The sequence below is a fragment of the Macaca fascicularis genome, chromosome 5, assembly GCF_037993035.2.
Source record: "Macaca fascicularis isolate 582-1 chromosome 5, T2T-MFA8v1.1".
NCBI lineage: Eukaryota > Metazoa > Chordata > Mammalia > Primates > Cercopithecidae > Macaca > Macaca fascicularis.
Genome location: NC_088379.1, coordinates 171609811 through 171629114, shown reverse-complemented (window position 1 = coordinate 171629114; position 19304 = coordinate 171609811). Strand labels below are relative to the sequence as shown.

Sequence of the window (19304 nt, the reverse complement as noted above, 5' to 3'; positions counted from 1 at the left end):
TTAGTCTTTGTTTGAGTAGGATAACTCTGTTTTGATTCTATAAACAATTTTACAAAGAGAATTTAAACAACACACACAAAAAAATAAACACTGCAATTCTTTCTCTAAACTTTTATGAAAATGCCAGAAATACCTCTTTCACCTACGTATTCCCATTTTCTAATATGGTGATTCACAGATAGCATTAAACATCTTCTGAAAAATAATAAAATAAATTCCCAAAAGTTTGTGAAATTGTACATTTTTCAAGCCCCCAAATCTCCAATTTAATTTTTAATCCTAAGTATTTATATTTTTATTTCTATCATTTTTATAACTCAAAGTTTAACAAGAAAAAAACTATCAAAATAGATTTTGTATTACTAGAACATAAAATTAGCTACAAAATCTGAGAGAATTGCACTCATGAATCTTTAAACTACTCTTCAAACACTGTTGTTGAAGATTACATCTTTTGATACTCTTTTCATAAGTCCCCATGTCTCCATTACATCCTCTCTTCCATGCAAGTAACTGAGTTATTCATTTACTTTCACTTGTAATGAGTAGGAAAGAGAAAATTAAACAACTAGATGAGCAACATACAAATTAGAGCTCACTGAATCCCTAAAAATAAGAATTGTTAAAAGCAAATTTTTAAAATAGTTCAAAACACTGGCGTTGCATCTGATGCTATTTAGGACACTGAGGTTAGTGAGGTCTGCAGCTTACCAGGGGTTACCCATGTGGAATAGTGTGTAGCTTGAATACAAACCCAGTTCCATCATCTCTCTATACCTGCTCTATCCAGTGCACCATCTGGCCTCCCATAACAACACATTTGCATTTGGAAAATTTCCTTGAGGGAAGCAGGAGACCAAGTAGCTGTGTAAATTACGTGATGACTATTCTTTCTCTGGTCAACAGGTTTATGTGAAATAGCACAGTGACCAACATATAGGGCATTATTAAAGTTATTACTTATTTTGTGTAAAGTATGCTTTTAAGATATGATTTTCAGTTCTGTGAGTAAATATATATATTTTTTGTTTATAGGATATTTAAAAATACTATTTACATATATCTAATGAGATGTTTATCATGATATACTGTTTATTTAAAGACATTTGATCAGTAAAGTAATATAAATAATATATAATTATAATGGTAACTGCCATTGAATGAATGACTAATTAGTACAAGATGCTTTCTGGTTAATTAATTCTCACAACTATCCTGAAATGTAGAAACTACTATATCCACTTTAATTTGAAACAAATTCCTCATGATGAATTTAATGCTCTACTTCTCTGACTATTCATTAGATATCCTACACTAGCTACCTGCTATGTTGACTTATTTTGCTTTCTGCTAATGGTGTCTTTCATATTTAACTAATCATTTTCTCCCTTTGCTTTTAGGATTTGATACCAGTATCTTGCCAATTTGCAAGGACTCACTTGGCTGGATGTTTAACAGACTTGATACAAACTATGACCTTCTATTGGACCAGTCAGAGCTCAGAAGCATTTACCTTGATAAGAATGAACAGTGTACCAAGGCATTCTTCAATTCTTGTGACACATACAAGGACAGTTTAATATCTAACAATGAATGGTGCTACTGCTTCCAGAGACAGCAAGGTAAAAGATGAGACCCCTACAGATGCAAATAGTTGACCTGCATGTCAAATTTTACTTATTTTTTATGATAATAAAAAAGTACACTATGCTCATTCATTTTATATACGTTTTTGTAATTCAAGTGTTTAATAAAAGAGCAAATAAGCAGCTTGTTGAGCAAACAACTCTGCCAGAGATGTAACACATGCTAAATAAGATGAAAAATAGTAATTAATATTTTATATTAATGCACTGCATTATAGTTTCCATTATGAGCCACCAAGAAGCACATAGAGATATAAGAACATAGATATTAAAAGTAATCATTAAAATTAATTTGCTATCTGCTTTGCCCACAATGTAAAATAATGAGTTTTTTATCACTATACTGTGGAGTTTTAATGTTCTATTTTGTGATCGTATTAAATGAGTTGAGTGAACCAGAGCATTCACAATAAAGTTATTTTTACTCCTGTGATTTTAAAATGATTTAGTCTTTCAAACTTTTCAAAATAGCTTAGCTTTTATAAAATTCACTAGCAGAAAAAGCATCTCTTAATACTAAGCAGGAGGTCAGGCAAGTGAAAAGTTAGAATGATACCAATTCTTTCTGCATCTTTGTATATTAGGAAATGTAAACATAATGTAAAATTGGAATCACGCTTACGGAATCAATTGATAGTTTATATTAAATATGTATAGGGGAAAAAACAAGAAACTCACATTATTATAAAGTTTTGAGAAACTAAAGAAACAATGGTAAGTGTAATGTTGATGTTAATTTAGGAAAATACCCTGGGAATTAATGTGGTAAATCCTGCCTTGTCAATGCTTTTTTAAATTCTTGACACCTAAGAGACAGAACAAGATACTTTACTATATCAATGATTCTTAGTCTTCGATATGGAAAACCAGCACATTATATGGGGTATTTTATTATCTCAATTACTTTTCCATATTTAGTAATAGTTCAGTAATTAGGGGTGAAATGAATATGCATAAATTGATTAGTGGTAAGTCAACAGAAGCTTTAGTTGAGTACAGTAACTTAACTGTTTATGAACCACTCTAAAAAAAAGTTTAAAAAATACATTTACTGTATTAAAATATGTATTACACACACAAACACACATTGTTGGCTATATTACATATGTGCTTTCAAGTTAAATACTCTTAAAAGCCTACATCCTAGTATTAATGATAAGTGTGCATTTAAATAATTTAAATAATAAAAAGTAGTAAATCCAGCTAAACTGCCAGAAAAATACATGTAGTCATGTACTATTTTCTTATGATGACAAATGTTATTTTAGTTTTTTATTTTTATTTTTTGGTGTTATGATAGCATATTTTTGGTGTCTATACACAAACATTTAAAATATTCTGAATAACGCTGAATGCTTCGTCTACAGAAACAGAAAAATACTTTTATCTGAGAATATTCTTGGGGTTTGTAGCAATATTTGTAGGATTGATTAAAGGTACCCATAGCAAAGTTTTACTTTATTATGTTTCATTTAAAGAGCACCATTCTCCGAAAGTGTTTTGTATAGCCATAAGAAGATTTACACTCTGATTCATTTAGTGTGTAGCAGAAATAGTTTAATAAATGGTACCTAAGCTAGTAAAAGAGCTTATACAACTTCTCTAACACTTAGAATGGTTTGGGTAAACTCTTAGCCAACATTTCATTACTTTAATTGCAAGAAGTTACAAAAGTTCTCAGGGTAACTGAGAAGGCGTGCTAGTGATATGATACAACTTCGTTTTTATGTATTCTTTTAGTTCAATAAGTAATTTTATTAAAAAGTAACTATTAATTTATATGGTGATTTTTTCAAAAAGCCTTGACTATTGTGAATAGTGCTGCAATAAACATACGTGTGCATGTATCTTTATAGCAGCATGATTTATAATCCTTTGTGTATATCCCCAGTAATGGGATGGCTGGGTCAAATGGTATTTCTAGTTCTAGATCCTTGAGGAATTGCCACACTGTCTTCCACAATGGTTGAACTAGTTTACAGTCCCACCAAGAATGTAAAAGTGTTCCTATTTCTCCACATCATCTCCAGCACTTGTTTCCTGATCTTTTAATGATCACTATTCTAACTGGTGTGAGATGGTATCTCATTGTGGTTTTGATTTGCATTTCTCTGATGGGGAGTGATGATGAGCATTTTTTCATTTGTCTGTTGGCTGCATAAATGTCTTCTTTGGAGAAGTATCTGTTCATATCCTTCACCCACTTTTTGATGGGGTTGTTTGATTTTTTCTTGTAAATTTCTTTAAGTTCTTTGTGGATTTGGATGTTAGCCCTTTGTCAGATGGGTAGATTGTAAAAATGTTCTCCCATTCTGTAGGTTGCCTGTTCACTCTGATGGTAGTTTCTTTTGCTGTGAAGAAGCTCTGTAGTTTAATTAGATCCCATTTGTCAATTCTGGCTTTTGTTGCCATTGCTTTTGGTGTTTTAGTCATGAAGTCCTTGCCCATGCATATGTCCTGACTGGTATTGCCTAGGTTTTCTTCTAGGGTTTTTATGGTTTTAAGTATTTAATCCATCTTGAATTAATTTTTGTATAAGGTGTAAGAAAGGGATCCAGTTTCAGCTTTCTACATATGGCTAGCCAGTTTTACCAGCACCAGTTATTAAATAGGGAATCCTTTCCCTATTTCTTGTTTTTTTTCAGGTTTGTCAAAGATCAGATGGTTGTATATGTGTGGTATTATTTCTGAGGGCTCTGTTCTGTTCCATTGGTCTGTATCTCTGTTTTGATACCATTACCATGCTGTTTTGGTTACTGTAGTCTTGTAGAATAGTTTGAATTCAGGTAGCGTGATGCCTCCAGCTTTGTTCTGTTGGCTTAGGATTGCCTTGGCAATGTGGGCTCTTTTTTGGTTTCATATGAGTTTTAAAGTAGTATTGTTCCAATTCTGTGAAGAAAGTCATTGGTAGCTTGATGGGAATGACATTGAATCTATAAATTACCTTGGGCAGTATGGCCATTTTCACAATATTGATTCTTCCTATCCATGAGCGTGGAATGTTCTTCCATTTGTTTGTGTCCTCTTTTATTTCATTGAGCAATGGTTTGTAGTGCTCCTTGAAGAGGTCCTTCACATCCCTTGTAAGTTGGATTCCTAGGTATTTTATTCTCTTTGCAACAATTGTGAGTGGGAGTTCACTCATGATTTGACTCTTTGTTTGTCTGTTATTGGTGTATAAGAATGCCTGTGGTTTTTCCACATTGATTTTGTATCCTGAGACTTTGCTGAAGTTGCTTATCAGCTTAAGGGGATTTTGGGCTGAGATGATTGGGTTTTCTAAAAATACAATCATGTCATCTGCAAACAGAGATAATTCGACTTCCTCTTTTCCTAACTGAATACCCTTTATTTCTTCCTCCTGCCTGATTGCCCTGGCCAGAACTTCCAATATTATGTTGAATAGGAGTGGTGAGAGAGGGCATCCTTATCTTATGCCAGTTTTCAAAGGGAATGCTTCCAGTTTTTGCCCATTCAGTATGATATTGGCTGTGGGTTTGTCATAAATAGCTCTTATTATTTTGAGATTTGTCCCATCAATAGCTAGTTTATTGAGAGTTTTTAACATGAAGGGCTGTTGAATTTTGTCAAAGGCCTTTTCTGCATCTATTGAGATAATCATGTGGTTTTTTTTTGTCTTTGGTTCTGTTTATGTGATGGATTACATTTATTGATTTGCATATGTTGAACCAGCCTTGCATCCCAGGGATGAAACCGACTTGATCTTGGTGGATAAGCTTTTTGATATGCTGCTGGATTCAGTTTGCCAGTGTTTTATTGAGGATTTTTGCATCAATGTTCATCAGGTATATTGGTCTAAAATTCTCTTTTTTTGTTGTGTCTCTGCCAGGCTTTGGTGTCAGGATGATGCTGGCCTGAAAAAATGAATTAGGGAGGATTCCGTCTTTTTCTATTGATTGGAATAGTTTTAGAAGGAATGGTACCAGCTCCTCTTTGTTCCTCTGGTAGAATTTGGCTGTGAATCCATCTGGTCCTATACTTTTTTTTGGTTGTTAGGCTATTAATTATTGCCTCAATTTCTGAGCCTGTTATTGGTCTATTCAGGGATTCAACTTCTTCCTGATTTAGTCTTGGGAGGGTGTATGTGTCTGGGAATTTATCCATTTCTTCTAGATTTTCTTTTTTCTTTTTTCTTTTTTTTTTTTTTTGAGATGAAGTCTTGCTCTGTCGCCCAGTCTGGAGTGCAGTGACGCAATCTCGGCTCACTGCAAGCTCCACCTCCCGGGTTCATGCCAATCTTCTGCTTCAGCCTCCAGACTAGCTGGGACTACAGTCGCCCACCACTGTGCCGGACCAATTTTTTCCATTTTTAGTAGAGACTGGGTTTTATCGTGTTAGTCAGGATGGTCTCGATCTCCTGACCTCGAGATCCACCTGCCTTGGCCTCCCAAAGTGCTGGGATTACAGCCGTAAGCCACCGTGCCCATCCTAGATTTTCTATTTTATTTGCGTAGAGGTGTTTATAGTATTCTCTGATGGTAGTTTGTATTTCTGTGGAATTGGTGGTGATATCCCCTTTATCCTTTTTTATTGCTTCTATTTGATTCTTCTATCTTTTCTTCTTTATTAGTCTTGCTAGCAGTCTATTTTGTTGATCTTTTCAAAAAGCCAGCTCCTGGATTCACTGATTTTTTAAAGGATTTTTTTGTGTCTCTATCTCCTTCAGTTCTGCTCTGATCTTAGTTATTTCTTGCCTTCTGTTAGCTTTTGAATGTGTTTGCTCTTGCTTCTCTAGTTCTTTTAATTGTGATGTTGGGGTGTCAATTTTAGATCTTTCCTGCTTTCTCTTGTGGGCATTTAGTGCTATAAATTTCCCTCTACACACTGCTTTAAATGTCTTCCAGAGATTCTGGTACGTTGTGTCTTTGTTCTCATTGGTTTCAAAGAACATCTTTATTTCTGCCTTCATTTCGTTATGTACCCACTAGTCATTCAGGAGCAGGTTGTTCAGTTTCCATGTAGTTGTGCAGTTTTGAGTTAGTTTCTTAATCCTGAGTTCTAATTTGATTGCACTGTGGTCTGAGAGACATTTTGTTATAATCTCTGTTCTTTTACATTCGCTGAGGAGTGCTTTACTTCCAAATATGTGGTCAATTTCAGAATAAGTGTGATGTGGTGCTGAGGAGAATGTGTATTCTGTTGATTTGGGGTGGAGAGTTCTGTAGATGTCTATTAGGTCCACTTGGTGAAGAGCTGAGTTCAAGTCCTGGATATCCTTGTTAAGTTTCTGTGTCATTGATGTGTCTATTGTTGACAGTGATGTGTTAAAGTCTCCCATTATTATTGTATGCGAGTCTAAGTCTCTTTGTAGGTCTCTAAGACTTGCTTTATGAATCTGGGTGCTCCTGTATTGGGTGCATATATACTTAGGATAGTTAGCTCTTCTCGTTGAATTGATCCCTTTTACCATTATGTGATGGCCTTCTTTGTCTCTTTTGATCTTTGTTGGTTTAAAGTCTGTTTTATCAGAGACTAGGATTGCAACCCCTGCTTTTTTGTTTTGTTTTGCTTTGTTTTCCATTTGCTTAGTAGGTCTTCCTTCATCCCTTTATTTTGAGCCTATATGTGTCTCTGCACAAGAGATGGGTCTCCTGAATACAGCACACTGATGGGTCTTTACTGTTTATCCAATTTGCCAGTCTGTGTCTTTTAATTGGACCATTTAGCCCATTTATATTTAAGGTTAATATTGTTATGTGTGAATTTGAAACTTTCATTATGTTAGCTGGTTATTTTGCCCATAGTTGGTGCAGTTTCTTCCTAGCATTGATGGTCTTTAAAATTTGGCATGTTTTTGCAGTGGCTGGTACTGGTTTTTCCTTTCCATGTTTAGGGCTTCCTTAAGGAACTCTTGTAAGTCAGGCCTGGTGGTGACAAAATCTCTCAGCATTTGCTTCTCTGTAAAGGCTTTTATTTCTCCTTCAGTTATGAAGCTTAGTTTGGCTGGAAATGAAATTCTGGTTTGAAAATTCTTTTCTTTAAGAATGGTGAATATTGGCCCCCACTCTCTTCTGGCTTGTAGAGTTTCTGCCAAGAGATCTGCTGTTAGTCTGATGGGCTTCTCTTTGTGGGTAACCTGACCTTCTCTCTGGCTGCCCTTAACATGTTTTCCTTTATTTTATCCTTGGCAAATCTGACAATTATGTGTCTTGGGGTTGCTCTTCTTGAGGAGTATCTTTGTGGCATTCTCTGTATTTCCTGAATTTGAATGTTGGCCTATCTTGCTAGATTGGGGAAGTTCTCCTGGATAACATCCTGAAGAGTGTTTTCCAACTTGGTTCCATTCTCCCCATCACTTTCAGTACACCAATCAAACGTAGATTTGATCTTTTCACATAGTCCCATATATCTTGGAGGCTTTGTTCATTTCTTTTTACTCTTTTTCTCTAAACTTCTCTTCTCACTTCATTTCATTTATTTGATCTTTAATCACTGATACCCTTTCTTCCACTTGATCGAATCGGCTACTAAACCTTGTGCATGCGTCGTGTAGTTCTTGTGCCATGGTTTTCAGCTCCATCAGGTCATTTAAGGTTTCCTCTACACTCTTTATTCTAGTAAGCCATTCGTCCAATCTTTTCTCAATTTTTTTAGCTTCCTTGCGGTGGGTTCAAACATTCTCCTTTAGCTCAGAGGAATTTGTTATTACCGATCTTCAGAAGCCTACTTCTGTCAACTCATCAAAGTCATTCTCCATCCAGCTTTGTTCTGTTGCTGGTGAACTCAGAGAGATCCTTTGGAGTAGAAGAGGTACTCTGGTTTTTAGAATTTTCAGACTTTCTGCTCTGGTTTCTCCCCATCTTTGTGGTTTTATCTGTCTTTGTTCTTTCATGATGGTGACCTACACATCGGGGTTTTGTGTGAATGTCCTTTTTGTTGATGTTACTGCTATTCTTTTCTGTTTGTTGGTTTTCCTTCTAACAGCCAGGACCCTCAGCTACAGGTCTGCTGGTGTTTGCTGGAGGTTCACCCCAGACCCTGTTTGCCTGGGTATCATCAGTGGAGACTGCAGAACAGCAAACGTTGCTGCCTGATCCTTCCTATGGAAGCTTCATCTCAGAGGGGCACCTGGCTGTATGAGGTGTCAGTCAGCCCCTACTGGGAGGTGTCTCCCAGTTAGACTACTCGGGGGTCAGGGACCCACTTGAGGAGGCAGTCTCTTTGTTTTCAGATCTCAAACTCCATGCTGGGAGAACCACTGCTCTCTTCAAAGCTATCAGAAAGGGACGTTTAAGTCTGCAGAAGTTTCTGCTATGTTTTGTTCAGCTATGCCCCACCCCCAGAGATGGAATCTACAGAGGCAGGCAGGCCTTGTTGAGTTGCAGTTGGCTCCACCCAGTTCAAGCTTCCTGGCCGCTTTGTTTACCTAGTCAAGCCTCAGCAATGGTGGACACCCCTCCCCAAGCCTCTCTGCTGCCTCACAGTTCAATCTCGGACTGCTGTGCTAGCAGTGAGCAAGGCTCCTTCAGCATGGGACCCGCCAAACCAGGTGCAGGATATAATCTCCTGGTGTGCCATTTGCTAAGACCATTGGAAAAGCACATTATCAGGGTGGGAGTGTCCCAATATTCCAGGTACTGTCTGTCATGACTTCCCTTGTCTAGGAAAGGGAATTCTCTGAATCCTTGTGCTTCCCTGGTGAGGTGATGCCCTGCTCTGCTTTGGCTCATACTCTGTGGGCAGCATCCACTTTCTGACCAGTCCCAATGAGATGAATGCCGTACCTCAGTTGGAAATGCAGAAATCACCTGCCTTCTGCGTCGCTCACGCTGGCAGCTATAGACTGGAGCTGTTCCTATTTGGCCATCTTGGAATGATTCTCTTTCTTTCCATTTTAGATTCTGTAAGATGAATTTTTTTTTAGATTTTGCAAGATTAAATTCACATATTAAACTACAAAATATATATTAAGCACCTATCTCATTCTTTATTCCACTTTTTTACATAAAATGTAATAACTGAATATTTTGAATTCAATGTATTATATACTTTTAAAATCATTTAAATTAATTATACTTTACCTTTTTACTAAAAAGTTATACCACAGGACAATAAGATACAGTATATTATTTTGCAGTTTTACTATTTTATAATGCCACTTTTATATAGCAAGCATTAACAGCAAGTGTTTAGACTATGAATACAAAATACATTAAACTGCTTTCAGATAAGACTATATATTTTACATATTATGTATGTATATAATTATATGCAGTTATTTCTTGATATCCAAGGGGTATCGATGACAGGACAATTTGTGAACACTAAAATCAAGTCACTCAAATCCCTTCTATAAAATGGCAAAGTATTGACATATAACCTACACACGTCCTCTTATATGCTTTAAATCATCTCTGTTTTTTTTATTTTTTGAAAATTTTCGATTAGCGGTTGGATGAATCTATAAGTGCAGAACTCACAGATATGAAGGGCCAATAGTAAATATAAGAGTAACAATATAAGACAAACTATATTGTGACTATTTAGAATTTTACATTTCTCTACAAATGTCCTCCTTCAAGTGGTTAAGTTTGAAAATAGGCAAAGATTATTTCCAAATTGGTTTAAATGTTTTCAGCTTATTTTTAAATGATGGCTTATCAGAAATAATTTTATATTACATCCTGTTCCTAAATTGCATATATGGATGAAACTAAAAAGATCAATATCTCTTAACATTATACAATATTAAAATTTATAATAAGATCTTTAACAAAGCTGGAAAGAAGCATTAACTTTTTCATATGTTACTTTTGTAACACAAAGTTATTTGTCTATATCATAGAAACTTTTAAATGAGGGGAAAACATAATCAGTTAATTGCTTCAGTAGCAGTCAATTAGTTGAATTCACATTTCTGACTTGATTGACCTTTTAAAAGCAAATAAGAAGTATTTTTCATCATATAAGTATCTCTTATACTTTTAAAAAATCTGATCCAGGCATTCTGAGGAAAACCAAGGTGATAGATATATTGACAATTAGGAAAGTAGCATGAGTGCTCTCTCTCTATATATAGATAGATATTAGATAGATAGATAGATAGATAGATAGATAGATAGATAGATAGATGATTGATAGATAGATGATAGACAGACACATGTATGTATCTATATGAATGTATCTTCATAAGTAAACCAATTAATATGTAATACGTGTCTTCTGAAGGCACGCAAAGACCAAGTGAAGTTTGATAACATAGAAATTACACTTTCTTTGTTTAACTACAATCCTCTAAGTAACATTTTTAATGTCATTGCAGACCCACCTTGCCAGACGGAGCTCAGCAATATTCAGAAGCGGCAAGGGGTAAAGAAGCTCCTAGGTGAGTAATAGATCATTTTTCTGAAGGCTTTATTGCTTACATAAATAACCCCAGGGAAACAGCAACATAAAATCAATATTAATCCAACAAAGATAGACTGCACTAAATTTCAGCAACAAAATTTATGAACTTTTTGAAAGCCATTAAACTTACTTTTATTACCTTACCTATTGAAAGATATTATGTCTGTTTTATTACCCTAATATAATGTTCATTTTGAAAGTTATTAAGTAAAAAGAGAGATTTAAGCAATGCTAAAGTTAAAACATCAGCAGAAAATTCAGTTCTAATTCTATGGTTAAGATTTAAGAATTGATGGCAAATATATATATATGTATGTGTGCTATTTAAAGCAAGTAGTTTTATAAATTGGGTGAAAAGGTGCTCTGAGTACCTCAGGAAAATTTGAACAGACTTGTTAGTATTTTTCATTAGTATTTTTTACTACCCTACTTTTAATAAATAAATGTATAAGTAGATAGATAGATATTTCAGATTTTATTCAAAGCTTTGAAATATTTAAATTTTTGGATATAAACGGATTATTAAACTATTACATATGAGTGGTTTATTCATATAACCATACAATTTTTAAATAAACTATTTTTGGAATAGTCTTAAATTTATAAAAATGGTGACAAAGGTACATAGCTTCCAAACATTCTTCACCCAGCTTCCTCTAAATATAGCGTCTTGCATGTGCCAAATAATGATGGAATATTTGTAAAAATCTAAGAAATTAGCATTGCTAGAGTCCTATTAAGTAAGCTTCAGAATTTATTTGGATATCACCAGTTTTGCCACTGTTCTTCTTTTTCTATTTTGGAATCCAAAGTGTGACACCACATATGCAATATTTATTTTCACATATATTAACATACTTGTGTATTCAGTGGCACATAACTCTAATGTCTCTGGATCTGATTAATCTGTTTTATATTTTGACTTACCATCTTTGTAATTACAATATATTATGTTTAAATAACAGGATTTTTCACATTACTTGCAAATCCTTGTTTCAGTGGCCATTGTACAGAATTAAAAAATTAGTGTTTTGTAATAAAACATTTTTAGGTGTGAAAATTACTAATGATAAATGCTACAATGTGTCATGTTTCTTTTAACCCTGTTACAAGATGCAGGAGATATCATAGCTCACAAATGAAAACAATGCATTCTGGCTGGGCACAGTGGCTCACGCCTGTAATCCCAACACTTTGGGAGGCCAGGGTAGGCACATCACCTGAGTTCAGGAGTTTGAGACCACCCTGGCCAATATGGCAAAACCGCACCTCTACTGAAAATACAAAAATTAGCCTGGCATGGTGGTGTGTGCCTGTAATCACAGCTACTCTGGAGTCTGAAGCAGGAGAATCGCTTGAACCAGGGAGTAAGATGTTGCAGTGAGCCAAGATGGTGCCACTGTACTCCAGCCTGGGTAACAGAGCAAGATTCCATCTCAAAAAAATAATAATAATAACAATACGTTCTTATATAGGTTTGTCTTGGCAAACCAAAGTTTAGCCGTGTACTATAAAGTAAGCCATTGAAATTAAACTGAAAAGTATTTTCTACTTAAGGTCTATTAGTAACAAAAATCTGTTAGAATACAGGTTTTTATTATTTGAAGGTATAAAAAAAATACTTTGTGCCCATTTGGGAAGAGTTACCTTCATTATTTTTTCATAATATAAATGAAAATTTTTATAGAGAACACTAAAGGCTTTAAGCATTTCTTCTAATTTGGGTGGGGTATTATATGCGTCTGAAATTGATCACTTGTTATATACGAGTATGGTGCCACATGTCCTGATTTAGAGATTCAGTCTTTGAAAGGAAAAGAGAGTACTCTTAAGAATTATGCTAAAACTGCAGACATCAACCAACTTTACTGGCATAAAGTATCAACTATGGTCACATTAACTATACATCATAACATGTATGTGTCAAGTATGTCAAATCATGGTAGTTGTAAAAGCTGTAGATGTAACAACATTGAATTTTTTTCCTTATTTTTTTTCTGGCCTTGAATCCATAGAAAGTGTTCTGTAGTTAATGATATTTTGTATATCTCATTGAAAGATTAGCAGTTCAGCTATTTGAATAAATATAGTTTTGTTAACTGTTAATAATTTGCATATAACAATTTTCAAACTTTTTGAGATAGTGAAATTTTGATGCCATATGGTTACAAGACTAAGTAAATTTTGTCTTTTATCCACTTATTTATTTATTTATTTATTTATTTTAATTCACCAATAACTATCATGCTTCTGGTCACAGAAGAAAAAATAGTTAGAAAATAAAATAAAATATTATTATCTCCTAGAACTTAAATTGTTTGGAGTACTTATAAAGAACATGATTTCACTTTTAAATTACTAATTAAGCATTTATCATGAGCATTGTGCCATGGAGTATGTTAGATTTTATAGATATAAAAATCAGTCTCTGGTCGGAAACAATGGCTCATGCCTGTAATCCCAGTATTTTGGGAGGTTGAGGTGGAAGGATTACTTGAAGTCAGGAGTTTGAGGTCAGTCTTGACAACATGGCGAAACCCCATCTCTATTTAAAAACACAAAAATTAGCCCGGTGTGGTGGTGCAAGCCTGTAATCTCAGCCACTCAGGAGTCTGAAGTAGGAGAATCACTTGAACCTGGGAGGCAGAGGTTGCAGTGAGCCAAGATCGTGCCACTGTGCTCCAGCCTGGGCAATGGAGCAAGACTCTGTCTCAATAAAGAAATAAATAAATTTGTCTATCTGTTCTACTATTCCCAATAGACTGTGTTCCCTCTAGACCATGGGTTTGAGATGTTGTTCATACAACAATGAAAATGAAGAGAACCTAAATATTTCTAACTATAGATGATATCACAATATAGTGGTGAAAGTACGCAGGGACAGTCAACACACACACACACACACACACACACACACACATACACAGAGAACGGAAGAAGTAATCAGGAATCACTTGAAAAGAAGACTTTAGATTGTGGGTCACATTTAAGTCACATCTTAAAATGGAAGAGAGAAGAGAGATTCTAGTTGACATAAACAATGTGTAAAGAGACAAAACAGCATTGAATTTGGGAAAAACAGAGAGTTTGATTTGGAAAGAGCTTGGAATATAAGAATGAACATTTGGGGAAATGAAAGTAGAAAGTTTCCAGTGATGGAGGCAGATGGTGACAGGTCTTCTGCCATGCTAAGTGGTCTGGGTGATTTAATATAAACATGGCACTAATCAGATGTTAATTCTGTATTGTGCCTCTGAAACACTACCCTTTGCACAGTGAGAACTAATGAAATAGTAATTTGCTTAACAAAGGACATGAATCCTTGAACTATAAGCAGTTCACTGTGGCAATGGCCAGCTCCATGACAGAAAAGACTTCCTTGATTTCGTCTAAGGCATCACTGGTATCTATCCTGGAATACAGTGGACACTCCATATGTGTATGTCTTTAATTCATTAATGCATAATTTGGTGCCTATCAAAAAGGATCACAGCTTATTCATAAACTACATGTGTGTGTTTGTATGCCTGTGGCTTGTTTCAACAGGACAGTATATCCCCCTGTGTGATGAAGATGGTTACTACAAGCCAACACAATGCCACGGCAGTGTTGGACAGTGCTGGTGTGTTGACAGATACGGAAATGAAGTCATGGGATCCAGAATAAATGGTGTTGCAGATTGTGGTAAGGAGAAGGGTTACTTATTTCATAATTTCCCAAGCACAGAATTAAGTGCTTTAGAGCCTCATTCATTTGTTCAAGCATTTAATCAGTACTTACTCTATGCAAAGACTATAGAATATATAGGGTGGAGGAACTGACAAAAAAACTTACTCCTAGCATGTTAAAAACTTGGATAGATAATAAGTGGTCATTGCATAATTTAGATTTTCTAGAGAGATTAATTAAAAGCTGGGTTCCTTTCCTACTTCAAATTCAGAAAGTGGTTGAGGTACTTCTTTTCCTCTCAGCTGAAGCAGACCTTTTTCATTCATCCTACTGCAAGTCAATAAACTCTATTTATCATGTCTTCAGATGACACCCTTTTGTCTGTATACCTCTGGAGATGGTGACTTAGGGAATATGTGGGTTCACCAGCCAAAGAAATACAAACCTTTTTAAAGTAAAAGTTCATAAATTACAGCTATATGAGCATGTTTCCTTGTGCTTGAGTGAGGAAAATGTAATTTGATTGTTTAAAGGGAATTATAGTTAGTTAATATTCAAATTCTTTTTTAGGAACATGCATTTTTTGTGTATTTATTTATTTATTTTTATTTATTTATTTTTTTTGAGACAGAGTCTCCCTCTGCTGCCCAGGCTGGAGTGCAGTGGCCAGATCTCAGCTCACTGTAAGCTCCGCCTCCCAGGTTTAGGCCATTCTCCTGCTTCAGCCTCCCGAGTAGCTGGGACTACAGGTGCCCGCCACCACGCCCAGCTATTTTTTTTTGTATTTTTTAGTAGAGATGGAGTTTCACCATGTTAGCCAGGATGGTCTCAGTCTCCTGACCTCGTGAACCTCCCATCTCGGCCTCCCAAAGTGCTGGGATTACAGGCTTGAGCCACTGCGCCCGGCCTTTGTATATATTTAAAATAGAATGTAACAATTAGTTGAACATAACATACATGCATTTTAAAATTTCCATTGTAGTACCATTTGTACTTCATAAAACATTTTTCTAGAATGCAAGTGTCAATTTTGTTTGTATTATAGACAGTTTTCATGACAAAAGCCACTTCATTGTACACCCACACACACACACACACACATGCACTAGGAATTAATTCATTGTGTTTCAATTAATATAAATGATCAAAAATGAAAATAAAGTACTTTTTAGTCTTGCATTTTAGAAAATATTTAGATGTATTCTTCAAGCAAATTTTAGACTAATAAACTAAGACTGTTAAGAAAAAAGATAAACAATAAAAGTAGTCTCATTTAATCTTTAAATTCCTGCTCTGAATCCATTTGTTCATAACATTTTTAATAGCTTAGTTTTGTTTGCTGACCTGGCCAATGCAATTAGATTTAAGTAGGAAGAAAGAGGATTCAGTAGCTATCTTACATAAATTTTACATAGAGGGAACACATCTTTGTAATATGTACTGTAAAGTAGTTGCATTATAAATTACTTCAGTTGTCATTGATAACAATGATGGATACATAAGTTTTTTATGTTGTAAGTAAAAGTTATATGGAGATGAGTTCCTTAAGTGAACAAGAACATTGTTTTTGGAACGTGGACATCTGAGTTTTCTTAACATTGTATAACTAATACAGCAGATGAAGTTGGAGAATGAAACAATATTTTCTTCAGTTAAGATGGGAATTTTAGTGTGTTGTCTCGTGAGATCAACAAATTTATAAACCTTGAAGTACATCAATTGGATTTGTTATAATTAGATACAAAAGAATTATAAGAATAAAATATTAGAAAGAGTAGAAAATAAATCCACACGAGCACTGGAGGAGTTGAAAAGTCAATACGTGGTGAATGCTAATATGTATGTGCATTATTGCCTCCATAAATATTAATAGTTATTTTTAAAATATTTTGTAAAATATTAGTTTTCTGTTGCTGTAGTAACAAATTCCCACTTAGTGGCTTAAAACAACAAACGTTAATCCTACAGTTCCGTACCTCAGAAGTTCAACACAGGTCTCACTAAGCTCAACATCAAGATGTCAGCAGGAGGGTGCTCCTCTATGGAGGCCTTAGGGGAAAATCTATTTCCTTGCCCTTTTCACCTCTTAGAGGCAGCTTGCATCCGTTGGTTCATGGATTCTTTCCTCTAATCTTAAGCTGACAACATGGTGTCTCTGATCATTCCTCTGTAGTCCTAGCTCCTTCCCACTCTATCTGGAAAACATTTTCTTATTTTAAGAACCTAAGTGACAATTTGGATACACCTGGATAATTCAGGATAATCTCTCCAATTCAAATTCCTTTACTTAGCCGTATTTGCAAAGTCACTCTTTCATGTAAGGTAACATATTTATAGGTTCTGGAGATTAGGAAATGGACATATTTGATGGGGCACTTTTTCTGTCACACTTGCAGAAGAAATTTTAAATTAAAATGCACAGTCTGACATGAACTTCTATAAAAACTGGGCTGAGATCAATCTTGCATAACACACCTCGATAATGATTCTGCTTTTAGCACATACATTTTAACAAATGATAGATTTTAACATGTGATAATTTTCCAGAAAATGGATCTTTCCTTATCTTTGATAAATAAAAGAGAAAAGCAATTACTTTTTAAAAAATATTCTTAATTTTTGTAAGGATTTTGTCTTTCAGTAATTAACACTATTCAGTCAAATAAAGGTAATGTTTATGTTCACTTTTTTCAAGCTATAGATTTTGAGATCTCTGGAGATTTTGCTAGTGGAGATTTCCATGAATGGACTGATGATGAGGATGATGAAGACGATATTATGAATGATGAAGATGAAATTGAAGATGATGATGAAGATGAAGGGGATGATGATGATGGTGGTGATGATCATGATGGATACATTTGATTGATGTCAGTTGAAATCAATAAATTCTACATTTCTAATATTTACAAAAATGATAGCCTATTTAAAATTATCTTCTTCCCCAATAACAAAATGATTCTAAACCTCACATATATTTTGTATAATTATTTGAAAAATTGCAGCTAAAGTTATAGAACTTTGTGTTTAAATAAGAATGATTTGCTTTGAGTTTTTATATTCCTTACACAACAAGAAAATACATATGCAGTCTAGTCAGAGAAAATAAAGTTTTGAAGTGCTACTATAATAAATTTTTCATGAGAACAAACTTCGTAAATCTTCCATAAGCAAAATGACAGCCAGTGCTTGGGATCGTACATGTTAATTTTTTGAAAGATAATTCTAAGTGAAATTTAAAATGAATAAATTATTAATGACCTGGGTCCTGAAGATTTAAGAAAAATATGCATGCTTTAATTGCATTTCCAAAGTAGCATCTTGCTAGACCTAGATGAGTCAGGATAACAGAGAGATACCATATGGCAAGAAAAGTGAAGTGACAATTGTAGAGTCCTCCGTTGTGTTTACATTAATAGTGGTGTTTTTAACTATGAAATTATTCTGGATCTCATAGTACATTTTACAAAATGGCAAGTATGGAAAACCATGGATTCTGAAAGTTAAAAATTTAGTTGTTCTTTCCAATGTGTATTTTAATTTGGATGGCAGTCTCATGCAGATTTTTTAAAATATTCTTTAATAACATGATTTATTTGCCTTTCTAGATTTCTTTATCTTTCTGACCAGCAACTTAGGTTTCAGAATTTAAATTAGGAAGACAAAGGGAAAGATTGACTTAAACCGTATTTTTACAAAGTTTGTCATTTGCCCCAAGGTCAAATTTTAAATTCTTAATTTTCGTTTTATTTCCCATTTTAGATAAAAATTTACATTTAATCTTCGAATTATGTTATTTTTGTTAGTAGTGCCGAAACCTAGAGAACGTATTGTATGGTGCCTTGCAAAAATAGAAATAGAAAGATTTTAGCATGCATACCAATATAGTATATTACGCAATATATAAGCACACCTAATTAACAGATTAATAACAGTAAAGGTACTGCTGCTGGAATGAAGAAAACGGGATATGTTTCTTCCTTTTTTTCTATTGTTACATAATTGCCATGTGGACTTGTTTATGATTATTGTGTAGAGTAGCATTTAAGATTTAACTGTAGCAAAAATTACTTTAACCGCTGTGTTTAAGTTAGCATGTTAATTAATTGTGTAGACATTTTGGCACACCATCACTTTTAACTATATCAGACCAATGGTTTTGTGCCCATAATAAAAATGGAAAATCCTGTTGAATGTTACATATTGGTATCTTTAATTTCAACAGTGGGTAAACTGGTTTCCCAGTATACAATTCATTGAAAGCAAAATTGATGAATTATTTCAATTTAATTTATACACACTCAATACAAACTTTAATGTTGACTTTATGTAATATTTAAAGTATAATGCATTTTCTTTTTTACTGTTTATGTATAGTTTACAAAATAAAGAATCTTACAACCAAATTGAACTGTTCCTCAATGGTTTTTCCGGAATACACATAGTAGCATGAAGGTTTCTTAATCTAGTCTTTGATTTTTAAAATGAATGCATCACAAACTAGCTAGGGGAGTTTCCTGAAATTTTAGAATTTCAAAATTAGAGCCCTTGGAATCTTGAATATTATTTTTCAATGTATGTTAAAAATGTTTTTTTGTTGGTGGTGGTTTGTTTTGTTTC

At 34.3% G+C, this 19304-nt stretch overlaps 1 protein-coding gene across 5 annotated transcripts in view; it reads left to right on the top strand.

Moving 5' to 3' along the window:
- SPOCK3 (SPARC (osteonectin), cwcv and kazal like domains proteoglycan 3) overlaps positions 1-19090 on the top strand; it is a 482228-nt gene extending 463138 nt beyond the window's left edge. For all 5 annotated transcript variants that reach the window (XM_065545673.1, XM_005556250.4, XM_074040734.1 and 2 more), the window contains 4 exons: positions 1401-1622; positions 10930-10992; positions 14562-14699; positions 17380-19090. In XM_065545673.1, the coding sequence (XP_065401745.1) occupies positions 1401-1622; positions 10930-10992; positions 14562-14699; positions 17380-17549 (593 nt within the window). In that variant the 3' untranslated portion in view covers positions 17550-19090. The remainder of the gene's footprint in view (positions 1-1400; positions 1623-10929; positions 10993-14561; positions 14700-17379) is intronic.
- Positions 19091-19304: the final 214 nt, after the last annotated feature.